The following is a 14,383-nucleotide window of genomic DNA, read 5'->3' on the forward strand; positions in this document are numbered from 1 at the left end:
AATGGAAACCTGTTAGCCATGTCTTCGTATTCAGAATGACACCTCCTACTCTGGTGTTGAAAATCTGTTTTGATTTCTATGGGGACTAGAATCATAGAATCCCTACTGTGCAGAAGGAAGCCATTTGGCCCATTGAGCCTGCACCAACAATCTCACCCAGGCCTTATCCCTATGACCCCATGTATTTACCCAGCTCAATGCCCTGACATTAAGGGACAATTTAGCATGGCCATTCAACCTAACCTGCATATCTTTGGAGTGTGGGAGGAAACTGGAGCACCCAGAGGAAATCCACACAGACATGGAGAGAATGTGCAAACTCCACACAAACAGTGACCCAATGCTGGAATTGAACTCGTCCCTGGAGCTGTGAGGCAGCAGTGCTAACCATTGCCGCCTTGTAAAATCCTGGCCAGTTTCTGGTCTTTCAGCTGGAGATGTTATACATATGTCTCAATCAACTAGTAGTAGAATCATAGAATCTCTACAGTGCAGAAGGAGCCATTTGCGTCTGTACCACCCACAATCCCACCTATCCTCGTAACCTCATACATTTACCCCACTAATTCCTCTAACCTACACATTCTGGGACACTAAGGGGCAACTTATCATGGCCAATGCACCTAATCTGCTCATCTTTGGACTGTGGGAGGAAACCGGAGCACCCGGAAGAAACCTACGCAGACATGGGGAGAACGTGCAGACTCCACACAGACAGTGGCCCAAGCCAGGAATTGAACCTGGGTCCCTGGAGCTGTGAGAGAGCAGTGCTAACCACTGTGCCACCCGTAAAGTAATGAAATCTTAGGCCTGGATTTGCACCACAATGGAAAGCCTGTACATCATTGCAAAAATCCTAAGTTCCACCCCCGAACCCAACGTTTCCCATCTGTGCAGGAAGTGGGATTGGAGTGGAGATGACTTGCCATTTGTCGGGATTGGGATATTCTAGTCACTGGGTTTTCCCATTGTTCTCGCTCTGCGCTGCTGAGGAACCAGTGATGGGGAAGGGGGGCAGGACTCGAATATCCGGCCATCGGGAACAGCCAGAAAATTTCAGCCATAGCTTTCACATGAGGAGTAATGGTTTTAAAATATTTATTGGCTACTGTTCTGAGAAGTCAGTCCCTCTCATTGTAGATGTTGCTAACTCATCAATGCTGCTATTGATTGCAGGGTTATCCAGGTGTCATGGGACGGACTGGTAAAACGGGTGTACCCGGTCTTCCTGGCCCCCCTGGCCTGCCAAGAATATACCTGTGGAGAAATTCGGAGGAAGACTGGTTGGCCTTCTCTGTAAGTCATCTTTGTCATACTCTCCAGCACTTTATTATGAGTCAATCGAAATGATGGTGGGAATAGTTCACTGATCCTGCTCCCCCTAGACGTGGGGTAGACATGCACATGTTCAGCTCACTGTCTAGCCGTGCAATCTTCAGGGGCAGACAGAAGTCAAACCTGTGGCCGGTTCCGGAAAGAAAATTGGGGAAATTCCTCACTAATTCCCTTAGGCAATCAAGTTCCAGAAGACTGTGTTATCTCATAACTGGCGCAGAGCAATTGCATTCTCCTGTTTGGAGAATTTATGCTAATCTCAGGGCCCCTTTTCTCTTTTGCGCTCCCTCCTCAAACTCTGACCATCCTTAAAATGAGTTAAATATCTTTTATTCATGCTACCATCCTCTGAATTTAAAAAAAATGATTTCCCATACATTTTGATGAAGGATCTGAAAATTACACTCCTATTTCAAGCATTTATCCACCTTCATTTAAAGTTTAAAGTTTTTTTTAGTAGTGTTAGAAGTAGGCTTATATTAACATTGCAGTGAATTTACTGTGAAAATCCCCTGCTAAGAATAAATAGGTAACATTATATTTGCACAATGCAAGATATTTATAGGTATTTATGAAATGACACTACACTGACCCAGGAAGCAATAATAGATCCTAAGTTAAGTTGCAACTAATTTCATCTTCATATGCAATTTGAATTTTCTACGACAGTGACCCATAGCATAAAAATCCCAATCATTCTCGCACACACATTTATTGACTGGATGAGGGTGTCCCTGGCTGGGCCAGCATTTATTGCCCATTCTAACTGCCCTCCATTTCAGAGGGCAGTTGCGAGTCAACCACATTGCTGTTGGTTTGGAGTAGCATGTAAGTCAGGCCGGATAAGGATTCCAGATTTCCTCCCCTAAAGGACATTAGCGAACCAGATGGGTTTTTTATGACAATTGAAAGTGGCTTCATGATAATCTATAGGCTTTTAATCTATCTGCTGATGTGGGATTTGAACCCGGGTCCCCAGATCTTGCCTGGGGTCTCTGGATTAGTAATCCAGTAATGATACCGCTACGTCATCATCATGAACGTCCTCTGTTTGTATTAAAATTAACCTTATTCAAGCTTTGTAAAATAGATTTTTCCTAAATTTTCAACTCAGACTATCAATTTGAGAATAAATTGGGGTGAACCATTTGTACTAGTTGGTAACAAGAGGAAATTCATCATAGCCCGTACCAAAGGAACCAGGTGGATATTTCGAAGCCTGAGCCAACCATAAGCCAGAGGAGTAGAAGTAGGCCATTTGGCCCATTCAGTCTGTTGTATCAATTAATGAGGTTGTGGCTGATCTGACATGATAATCCTCAACTCTACTTTTCTGCCTTATCTCTGTAACCTTAGATTCCTTTACTGATTAGAAATATATCTGTCTTAGTCTTCAACGTTCTTAACAACCCAACCTCTACAGTAAAGAACTCCACAGATTTACTACCCTCTGAAAAGAAATTCCTCCTCATCTTGGTCTTTAATGGATGACCCCTTACTCTGAGATTATGCCCTCTGTAACAATACTCATTCACAAGGGAAAACAACCTCTCAGTATTGACCCTGACAAGCCTCCTGAGAATCCTCTGTCTCAAGAAGGTTGCCTCTCATTCTTCTGAACTCCAGTGAGTACAGGCCCAACCTACTCGTAAGAAAATTCCTCCATACCCAGGATCAAATTAGTAAATCTTTCCTGGACTGCCTCCAGTATATATTTCCTGAGATAAGAGGACCAGAACAGTTCACAGTAATCCAAGTATGGTCTAAACCTACGGTGGCACAGTAATTCAGCACAACTGTCTCACAGTGCCTGAGACCAAGTTTGATTCCCAGCCTTGGGCCGTTGTCTGTGCAGTGTCTGCATTTTCTCCCTGTGTCTGTGTGGGTTTCCTCCTACAGTCCAAAAGACGTGCTGGTTAGGTACATTGGCCATGCTAAATTCTCCCTCAGCGTACCCCAACAGGTGTCAGAATGTGGCGTCGCGGGGATTTTCACAGTAATTTCATTGCAGTATTAATGTAAGCCTACTTGCGGCACTAATAAATAAACATGTGAAATTGAGCAAGATTTGCTTATTTTTATATTTTGACATAACTTGTTTTTTTTGCCAATTCCCCTGTTTGAGTTTCCAAATGTTTTAACATCTGCAATCAACAAGCACACTACTTCTTAAATTTAAATGGGAAAGGATGTTCTCAATTTTGCAAATATGATTCCCTCATTGCCAATTTTCCTTTCACACTTTAAAACATCTATCTTCCAGTTGCAGCAGGGTGGCTTTGACTGGGAATTTCTTCTTAAAATTACAAAATAACTTTAAAACTTAAAAAAAACCACATTTCCCTTTAACCCAATATCGCGATGCGTGCGAAATACAGAAAAAACAAGCAGACAGAAATGTGAATCAACTGTGTACAAATTATTGTTTGTATCACCATGGGTGGGATTTTCTAGCCACATTCACCCCGAAACAGCAAAATCCCCCCTGAGGTCAACTATGGTCCTCCCCTTGCCCGTTACAATTCCTGTGGTAGGTTGAACGCGAAAATTCGCTCATACATATCTGATTTTATCAGGGATTGGGGCGAGGGTTAAGAAACTCATATTCTTGAAATTATGACTAGGTTAATCCCAAGGACTCCAGGTCCAGCTCGTGTATAAGATTTGCTGCGCAGTGGTCACCTGACGGGAGACTTCTAATGAAGAGCACCCCAAGTTGTGTCAATAGCTCAATTTTAAGATGGATTGCGTTATACGTCCTGACTTTGAACAAAGTGAACAAAATTTTCCTCAGTTATTGCTTTAAGATACAGAAAAGCAATGAGATTTAATACTTTTTTGTATAATTTAACAGCAAACGTCATTCTATCAAATATTACAAGCAGGCTGGCCTGTAAGTATAAAATATTCATACTATGTAAGGGTACTATTCCCTTATTATATCTGTTCTAAGTAAATATGTTTCTTTTAAGCAGCAGATATTACCATGTTGACACCAAAGACAACCATATCGGTCGCAAAATGTGTTTCTGTTGATGTAATAATCTTTCAGTTTTTTTTTAAAATGTATATTCTCTTCCCCGTTTCAGGTCTTTTCAAGCTATGCATCATTCCATGGTCTCTGGGGCAGACAGTCAACCCTATCCCTGGCCTTTTGAGTCAATGAGTAGCTCTTAGCACATTTGGCCTGAGATGATTTGCCCTCCCAATTTTCCTGTCATTGCCTGAGGGGAAACACCTGGCTTACGTGTGGCATTCTCCTCTCTTCACTCCTGACAACATTGTCAAGTTCAGGGAATTAGTGCCACAGACTGACATCTTTGTCTATCCTGCGACAACAGCTTGGAGCATCACTGTGTTCAGCCGGTTCACAGCCCAGGGCTTACTAAAATGCCCTGCACAAGTCACTAATCATCTTTAACCAAGCTGATATAATCTGGAACTTCTTTTATAAAGAATGCTGAGAGGAAAATGTTGATTCAGAACCATGCTTTTCATGGGACTAATTCAGAATCTGTGTGGATTCCGCCCACATATTGACATTTCCCCATTCGCAGCACGGTGGCACAGTGGTTAGCACTGCTGTCTCACAGTACCGGGGACCTAGGTTCAATCCCGGCCTTGGGTTGGTGACTGTGTAGAGTTTGCACATTCGCCCCGTGTCTGTGTGGGTTTCCTCAATGTGCTTCGGTTTCCTCCCACAGTTCAAAAATGTGCAGGTTAGGTTGATTGACCATGCTAAAGTTGCCCCTTGGTGTCAGCTGGGTTAACAGGGTAAATACATGAGATTACGGGGATGGGTCTGGGTAGGATTATTGTCAGTGTCGGCTGAATGGCTTCCTTCTGCACTGTAGGGTTTCTATTGCCGGAATTTTACTGTCTTGCCTGCCCGAGGCTTGTAAGATCCCACCCGAGGCCAACGCAGAAGACCATTCTGTGAGCCTTGCCTGCTCCATTTCTAGGACGACTATGCCAGTAAAATTCTGGCCTATGATTCAATGTTGATGTTGTAATTATACAAATTATTGGCAGAAATAAGATTTTATACTTGGCATAACTTGTGGCGTTTTAGTTTTTGATTTGCTGATGCTGCATTTGTTTTGTGCCATGTTTAGGTGCAGCGTGGAATGATGGGGCCTGTTGGATTACCAGGGAAGCCAGGCCTGCCTGTAAGTAGAAACCAAAAATGGAAGCAACAGGGGGGGGAAAAAAAAATCAGTTAAAAATAATGGCATGAAACCTACTAGAATAATGACTTGGAGTTTAACCTGGAGAATAGATCCTTGAGGGGGAAGGAACGGCTGTTGTGAAGTCAGGAAACTGAGAGGCTCCTTTGCTATTGGGTATCCTGGCCACAGGCAGCTTGATTGACAGGTAGGAGGATTGTCCTCTGGGAAACCTGCTTCACAAGGTCAATGCCTGCGAGAGCTGGTTTGGGGGAGTGAAAGAAATTGTCGGTGGAGAGAAGGTGGTGTTGGGGGGGGTGGAGGTGGTGGTATCCCAATTGCTGAGGCAAGGGCTGCTGGACTCAAATATTTGTTATAGAGCATGGGGGAGTAACAAATTGTGAGGTAGGGAGTGGGATTAACTGGAGATCTTGTTTGTCGTGAAGTAAGCACTCCTCGCCCACAAGCCTTGCTGTAAAAGCAATTAACCATATAGAATAAGCCCTCCCCATCTTATCTGAGCTGCTGGGCTTTCCGAGGCTGGGGGACTCCAGCTGACATGAGTCAAAAATAAAATGAATGCCTGATCGCCTCACCATAATATTTAAACAACTGACCCCCTTCCCACAAGCAGATTGCTCACCTCCCCCTCATCCTCCCTCCATTAAAAACAGAAATAGGGGCGTCAAGCTTCAGAATTTTTGCAATATGCCCTCTGACATAACCCCAACCCATCCATTCTTGAGAATTAAGGTTCAGCAGATAATGCAGCTGCCAGATCAAAGCAAGAGCAATCCAGTCTGTGCACGTTATGACATGCACAGAAAACGAGAAAGAAAAGAAGTTGAACCAGATTTAAAGTTCAGAGTAGGTTTATACTTCCACTGCAGTGTGGAGTGATTTAGTTCTAAACCTGGGACCACTCAATGCTGAGCCTGGATGGGTGAAAATGGAAGGCACTTAATCCCCTCAAAAGAACAAAGAACAGTATAGCACAGGAACAGACCCTTCTGCAAACATAGCCTGCGCTGACACATGGTAGCTTTCTTAAACTAAAGACTTTTTGCCTCCATATGGTCCATATCCCCCTATTCCTGCCTATCATGTATCTGTCAAGATGCTTCTTAAACATTGCTATTGTATCTACTTCTACCACCTCCTCTGGCGGTGCTTTCCAGGCACTTACCGTCCTCTGTGTAAACCACTTGCCTCTCTCATCTCTTTTAAACTTCCCCCTTTTACCTTAAGCTTAAATAGCCTAGTAATTGACATTTCTAACCTGGGAAAAAGACTCCGACTCTCCATTCTATCTTATAATTTTGTAAACATCTATCAGGTCGCCCCTCAACCTCCACCATTCAAATGAAAACAAACCAAGTTTGTCCAATCTTGCCTCATAGCTAGTACTTTCCAAATCAGGCAACATCCTGGTAAACCTTTTCCATACCCCTCTTCTGGTAGTGTGGCAAACAGAACTGCATGCAATATTCCAAATGTTGACCTAACTAACTAAAGTTCTATATACTTGAATGAACACATTCACCAAGAAGTAATTATATGAGAAAAGATTTCTACCCTGTGAAATCTGTTGAAAATAAATGGGTTGCACCAGTTTGATCTTCAATAGAAACGTATCAAGGGTAATGATCTACATTAACCAGAAAGTAAGAGGTCAGTTGGTTAACATGTGCCGACTGTCTTGATTTTGTGCTGGAAGTGTTAGGAAGATCTGTGCTGACATTGAAAAGCAAATGAACCAGCATTTGAACACTGGAGACTTGGCTCAGTGTCGTTCTGTGAGAATGTATGGACTAAACAGTAATACCCAATAGGCCACATCATTTTGTACTGCCATCTCAAATCATTGTAAAGGAGATAGCAGTGTCAAAAGTAGGAGAGATGTTCAGTATTTCCCATACTATGTTTACAAGTAATGTTTACATGATTTGCTGCAATTACTTTTGTTTTCTATGAGCTAATGTGTTCCAAATCCATTGCATATCTCAGGCAGAATTTTCCTAACCATGGGAATTGTAGTGGGTGGGGGTGGATCAGGTTCTGACCTGCCCTTCTCTTCCTCCACCACCCACCCTCTTAACTCCCTGAGGAGTGTTCCTTTAGGAGTCAAGTAGTGTGGTCTCCCACCTCCTTCAGCACTCCCACTCATGAACCCTGACATCATTCCCCATAAGCTTGAGGCGAGGGACAATGCAGGCAAGTTTAAATAGGTCACAAAAGTTAAAATGGACCAAGTTTTGCACTGAACCCTCGGATTAAAATTGTGGCTGTGATGTCTTCTTAGCCGCTTTGGTCAGATTCCACCCAGGCATCTATTACTATTACAGGCATCTGTTCTCTTGCACCTCGCCAGTGAAAAGACAACTTAACACCAATTTATTCCAATGAAGATTTATGTTTCTATACTTAACCAAATAGTTCAAACTGTGATGTACATCTTTATTGACATATGTCAATGTATTTTTTTCAGGGTCTTCCTGGAGTTTCAGGATCACTGGGTAGACCAGGCTTACCGGGGGTCATGGTAAGTGTACCCATATCAACTCCAAGCCGATTCAAGTTGGTCACATGCGCAATGTATTACCTTCTATCGTAATTTTGAATATAAGAATTCTAAATTCTATCGTTTTATGCATTGTTCGAGAAATTGTATTCAACAAATGATTAAGGGCCTTAGTGTTGGACCATTGAATAGGGGAGGCGATGGCCTAGTGATATTATCACTAAACTATTAATCCAGAGACTTCAGCTAATGTTTGAATCCCGCCACAGCAGATGGTGGAATTTAAATTCAATAAAAAGTATCTAGAATTAAGTAACTACTAGTTCCATAAAATCAATGTCTTTTTTTAAAAAAATAACCCATCTGGCTCACTTATGTCCTTCAGGGAAGGAACTCTGCTGTCCTTACTTCTGGATGCTCCGGTTTCCTCCCATGGTCCAAAGATGTGCAGGTTAGGTGAATTGGCCATGCTAAGTTGACCCTTAGTGTCCCAAGATCTATAGATCGGGGGATTAGTGAGGTAAATGTATGGGAATGTGGGAAAGGATGTGGGTGGGGTCTTCTGTTCAGAGAGTCAGTGCAGACTTGATGGGCTGAATGGCCTCCTTCTGCACCGTAGAAATGCTGAAGTGCGAGTCTAAAGCATAGCAGAAATTCCGCAGTTTGTGAATAGGAGGCTCGGACTTGTGACAATCACTGCTATCTGGTTGGGCTCACATCAACCTTTGGAGTAAACTCCTGGAAGCTTCTCTCATCCTGATTCCATCTAACAACTGCTGCCAGCAGAAAAAAAAATCACAGGAAAGAAAAATATCAAGAAAAAAAGCATTTGCACTTGCGTAGAATCTTGTTTGAGGTATATCCACCATGTACACAACTTATTACCAGTTCCACTCTTAGCCCATTGTCCTATTTTAATATAGCTGTTAATGTATTTATTGTAACTCTTGTTTTATTAATTCATGGAACATGGGCATTGCTGGCTGGCCAGCATTTATTGCCCATCCCGAGTTCCCGAAGGCAATTGAGAGTGAACTACATTGCTGTGATTCTGGAGTCCGTGTAGACCAGACCAGGTAAGAATGGCAGGTTTCCTTCCCTGAAGGAAATTAGTGAACCAGATGGGTTTTTCAGACAATCAACAATGGTTTCATGGTCATCAGTCGATTCCTAATTGGCTTCCTTCTGGACTGTAGGGATTCTAGATTTGTTTTTGTTGAATTCAAATTCCACCATCTGCCATGACAGGATTTGAACCCGGGTCACCAGAATATCAACTGAGATTCTGAATTGATTGTTTAGCGGTAATACCATTAGGCCATCGCCTCCCACGATGTTGAAAATAAGTGTCTTTCTTTCTTTCAATGCCAAAATTCTGTCTGTATTGTGGAGTGAGTGCTGTGTACTCTGTCTAAAGGTGGGTCCTTGGCTTATGAGTGTCTAATGCTTCATCCCGAGCTCTCCCTATCAGTGTTGGTTTGTCAATGCCTTACACTTACCCAGCGACAGTCTCCAGCTCTACCACAGCAGGGACAGGAATCAAACCCATGCTGTTGACATATTGCTGAACCATCCCATCTGCCTGCAGTGTGGGGAAAAAGGACACAATTAAAAGCCTCAAGGATTTATTTATTTAGGGGAAAAAAGAAGATTCTCCTTCTCATAAAACAAAAACAGAAAATCTCAGCAGGTCTGACAGCATCTGTGGGGAGAGAATAGAGCCAATATTTCGGGTCTGGATGACCCTTTGTCAGAGCTTCTGTTTCCTTGGCTGAAGTCTCTGATTTTACATTGTGACACAAGGTGCAATCTTGCCACGCTGCTGCTGCACCGAGGTTGGGGAATCTGTCAACCGGCCAATTTCCCATTCACTGGAGGGGGATGGGGAAAATCCCACTGTGAACAGTGGTAAGGCATATGGCGGGATTTTATGACCTCACTTGGGCGAGGCTCGTAAAATCCCGTCTGAAACCAACAGAGAATTCTGTTCTGCGAGCCTCGCCCGCCCCGATTCTGGGACAGGTGAGGCGGTAAAATTCTGACCATAGTGTCACAAGTGACTTACATACATCCAGTACTACAGTCACTCTCTTTTTACGAGAGTGTGGGTGATGAGTGACAAAGACCATTCCATGAGAAAACTTACCCCCTCCTCACACCATGTCGGTGTGTATGCATCCAACAGGAACTCCTACACAGCAGTTAATACCAAGACTGATTGCTGGTGACTGTGCTTTTTAAAAAAAAAACAATGACAGAAGGGAGGTGGTGCGTTACAGTTCACTCAGGGGTCCAAGTTGCTGTGGCAACGTGCACTTTTAAAACATGTTGCAGTCTCGAGCTGTGGAGAGACTTCAACTTCCTGTCCGTGGAACCATAGAAACCCTACAGTACAGAAAGAGGCCATTCGGCCCATCGAGTCTGCACTGGCAACAATCCCACTTAGGCCCTATCCCCACATATTTACCCGCTAATCCTTCGAACGTACACATCTCAGGACACTAAGGGGCAACTTTAACATGGCCAATCAACCTAACCCATCACACGGTTGATCAGGAATCTCTCCCAATCTCACCACCTGCCATTGCCATTGGAAGGATTTGAATATTGCAACTATTTGGCTGCATTATGAGACCACCTTCCTTGGTCATCAAGTTGGACTTGAATCGAGAGTTTCCTGCTCGAAGGTAGTGACGCTACCCAATGCACTGCAAGACCTCAAAAGACAACAGGCGGGATTTTCCAGCTGCGTAAGATCGAAAATTCCCACCCAAGTTCAGCTGACCTTTTTAAATGGTCCGCCGAATTCTCTGTCCCACGGCAGGACCAACATCTTTAACAGCGTGGCGTTCCTTTAAGAATTATAGAATGCCTGCAGTACAGAAGGAGGCACCAACTCATGCACAGGCCCTATCCCTCTAACCCCATGTATTTTACCCCACTAATCCCCCTAACCTTGATATATCTTGGGGCACTTAGGGGCAATTTAGCCTGGCCAATCTGCCTAACCTGCACACCTTTGGAGTGTGGGAGGAAATCGGAGCACCCAAAGGAAACCCATGCAGACACAAGGAGGACGTGCAAACTCCACACAGACTGTGACCCAAGGCGGGAATTGAACCCAGGTCCCTGGTGCTGTGAGGCAGCAGTGTTAACTGCTCAAATATAACTTTGATTTTGTGCTTAAATCCTGGCCTGGGCCTTGAACCCATAATCTTCCTGCATCAGACAGAGCATCTTTATTGTTCTCCCTTGTTCAACATTGTTGAGACTGATTGATTGTGCTCCTACCATCACCCAGTGGAGGTTAGATAACCGAACAACGTGGGGAATCAATGCTGAGACTGCAAACCTGCAGTAAAATTACAGAGCTCTAAATGTATATGGGTGGCACGATGGCACAGTGATTAGCACTGCTGCCTTACAGCGCCAGGGACCCGGGTTCAATTTCGGCCTTGGGTGACTGTCTGTGTGGAGTTTGCGCATTCTCACCATGTCTCCATGGGTTTCCTCCAGGTGCTCTAGTTTCCTCCCACAGTCTGAAATGTGTGGGTTAGGTTGGTTGGCCGTGCTAAATTGACCCTAGTGTCAAGGGATTAGGGTAAATGTGCAGAGTTATGGGAGTAAGACCTGGGTGGGATTGTGATTGATACAGACCCGTAGGGCCAAATGGCCTCCATCTGCACTGTAAGGATTCTATGAATACAGTGCTTTGAATATTTCAAAATGACTGACAGCAGAGCCTTACTGTCACCTAGTTCCCGCCCGAGATATCCATTTTCTGGCACCATATTGCCACCAAATGGTAAATCTGTGGAACTACTAAACATGCTAATGAATTTATCAGGTGATGAAATTGTTATCATTTTACTCGACTAGACTGAAGACCTTGGGGGGACCAATTTTAAAGAGAGCGATATAGCTCGAAGCTATTTCAATTCTGTTGGCAGCCCACCTTTGTCTGTCAGTAAACTTTGCAGAATGTCTTTCGCCTTTTAGTCTCTTAATTGCGGCTACAAATTGTAGAAATGGACCCTCCCAACTTCTTGAAAGGCTATTTTCCTCAATTTTTAAAAAAGTTTCATGATGAAAATGTCTTGATAAAAGTGATGTCAATCTGACAGCATTTTAATTGCGCTGAGAAAATCAGTTCAAGGTTCTGAATAAATATTAATTTTACAGTAAAATAATGAAACAACTTACCGGTTATATAACAGCTGCCTGTAACTATACAAAATTGCAGTGGCAGATCATTACTTATTAAAATGTCTAAACTCTTCAGCCTTTGAGCTTTGTAAGCAAAGATCCGCAAATCTTTGAATGAATGCAAGTCCTGTGCAGCTGAGGAAAAGCAGAGCAGTTTAAATAATTTTACAACAATGATGGAATGTTACTCAGGCATTTCTGGTCAAAATTCAGGACAAAACTGTTGAGTATTTGTGTTATTTCTAGTGTTTCCTCACTTTGCAGTGGAACGGGGCACTTTAAGAGACTGATCATGTGACATCCCTGATGACGCCATGAGCCATTTGCGTGGGCAAACGGACAGTCTATCTTATCAAACTGTTGTGTCAACATCTTTATTGAAAAGCTCTCTGTTTAAAAACAAAATACTGTGGATGCTGGAATCTGAAACACAAACAGAAAATGCTGGAAAATCTCAGCAGGTTTGACAGCATCTGTGGGGAGAGAATAGACCCAACATTTCGAGTCTAGGTGACTCTTTGTTCGTTTGAAGCTTCGAGGTATGCAGCCTATCTTTTAAAACCACCACAAAACCTTTGTAGGTCAAAATAGATTCACGTAAATTTATAGTACAGATTGAGATCATTTCGCCTGTTGAGCCAAATGCTGGCTGAGAAAAGGCAGCACAGTGGTTAGCACTGCTGCCATACAATGCCAGGGACCCAGGTTCGATTCCGGCCTTGGGTGACTGTCTGCATGGAGTTTGAACGTTCTCCCCATGTTTGCGTGGGCTTCCTCCGGGTGCTCTGGCTTCCTCCCACAGTTCAAAGATGTGCAAGTCAAAAGCAAAATCCTGCGAATGTTGGAATTTGAGACAAAAACTGAAAATGCTGGAAAATCTCAGCGGGTCTGATAGCAGCTGTGGAGAGAGAATAGCGCCAACATTTTGAGTCTGGATGACGCTTGATCAGAGCTAAGAGCAAAGAAAATCTGAGAGGTTTATACCATGAAGGTGGGGATGGGGGGCTGCAATTTGGCAAAGAGAATGTAAATGATGATGAAGGAAGATTGGTGTACCAAATTGACCCGACACTATTCTCCCCTGGATCTGGCTACATTAGGAGTACCATTCACATACAGAAGGGGCAGGGTAGGTGTAGGAAAATGCTTTGTTGAAATGGTGGCGCGGGTTCGTTGGGCCGCAGGGCCTGTTTCCCGTGCTGGGTTGTCCTTTGTTCTTTGAAGCTAAGAAAAGTACTAAAAGTGTCTATTAAGTGATCAGAATGTGTGAATGGCAGAACAGAGGTACAGACTGACTGAGGAAAATGGCAATTACCCTGAGGGGGGTGGGAAGGGGATGACAGGGGGTTTGTTGGGGGCAAGGTGATAGGCGAGATGTGCAAGTTAGATTGGCCAATGGGAATTGCCCCTTAGTGACCCAAGATGTGTAGGTTAGGGGGATTAGTTGGGTAAATAGATGGGGCTAAGGGAAGGGGGTGGAGGGGGGTTGGCCCTGGGTAAAATGTTCTGTCAGAGAGTCGATGCGGACTTGCTGGGACGAATGGCCTCCTTCTGCACTGTAGGGATTCTGTGATTCCAATCAAATCCCACTTTCCAACTCCTGGTCTGTAACCTTTGGGGTCACGGAGTTTGTAAAGCATATCGGAGTATTTTTTAAATATGTTGTCAGCTTCTGACTCGTCCAGCCTTTCAGGCAATCTTTCTATTGGGTGGAAAGATTTCTCCACAACCGTCTCCTAACTCGTTAGGCAATTGCTTTCAATCTGAGTGCTGTGGTTATTGATCTCGCTGCGAATAGAAATAAGTCCTTCCTAGTCACACCATCGAGGCCCCTCGTAATTTTATGCACCTCAATTAAATCTCCTTTTATCCTCCTATGTTCCAAAGAAAACAGCCCCACCTTGTCCAATCTATCCTCACAATTAAAAGCCTCTAGTCTCGGCAACATCCTTGTAAATCTCCTCATACCCTCTCTCGTGCGATCTGCCTGTAAATTGGTGACCAGAACGTTATTGCAATACTCTTAACTGTGATTTAATTGGTGTTGTATACAAGTCTGCAAGAATTGCCTAAAGGCAAAATAATATTTATGAAGAATTTATTGTGTATGTTAACATAGAAAAGGACCTCTCCAAAGGCAGTTAAGAGAACTATT

At 43.6% G+C, this 14,383-nt stretch overlaps 1 protein-coding gene across 1 annotated transcript in view; it reads left to right on the forward strand.

The window, feature by feature from the left end:
• LOC145358117 (uncharacterized) overlaps positions 1 to 14,383 on the forward strand; it is a 237,378-nt gene that overhangs the window by 175,514 nt on the left and 47,481 nt on the right. The window contains exons 8-11 of the mRNA XM_080211791.1: positions 1,177 to 1,296; positions 4,190 to 4,228; positions 5,451 to 5,504; positions 7,990 to 8,043. Coding sequence (XP_080067917.1) covers positions 1,177 to 1,296; positions 4,190 to 4,228; positions 5,451 to 5,504; positions 7,990 to 8,043 — 267 coding nt within the window. The remainder of the gene's footprint in view (positions 1 to 1,176; positions 1,297 to 4,189; positions 4,229 to 5,450; positions 5,505 to 7,989; positions 8,044 to 14,383) is intronic.

This window comes from Carcharhinus amblyrhynchos, chromosome 25, assembly GCF_965287045.1.
Source record: "Carcharhinus amblyrhynchos chromosome 25, sCarAmb.v2.hapA, whole genome shotgun sequence".
NCBI classification, from domain to species: Eukaryota; Metazoa; Chordata; class Chondrichthyes; order Carcharhiniformes; family Carcharhinidae; genus Carcharhinus; species Carcharhinus amblyrhynchos.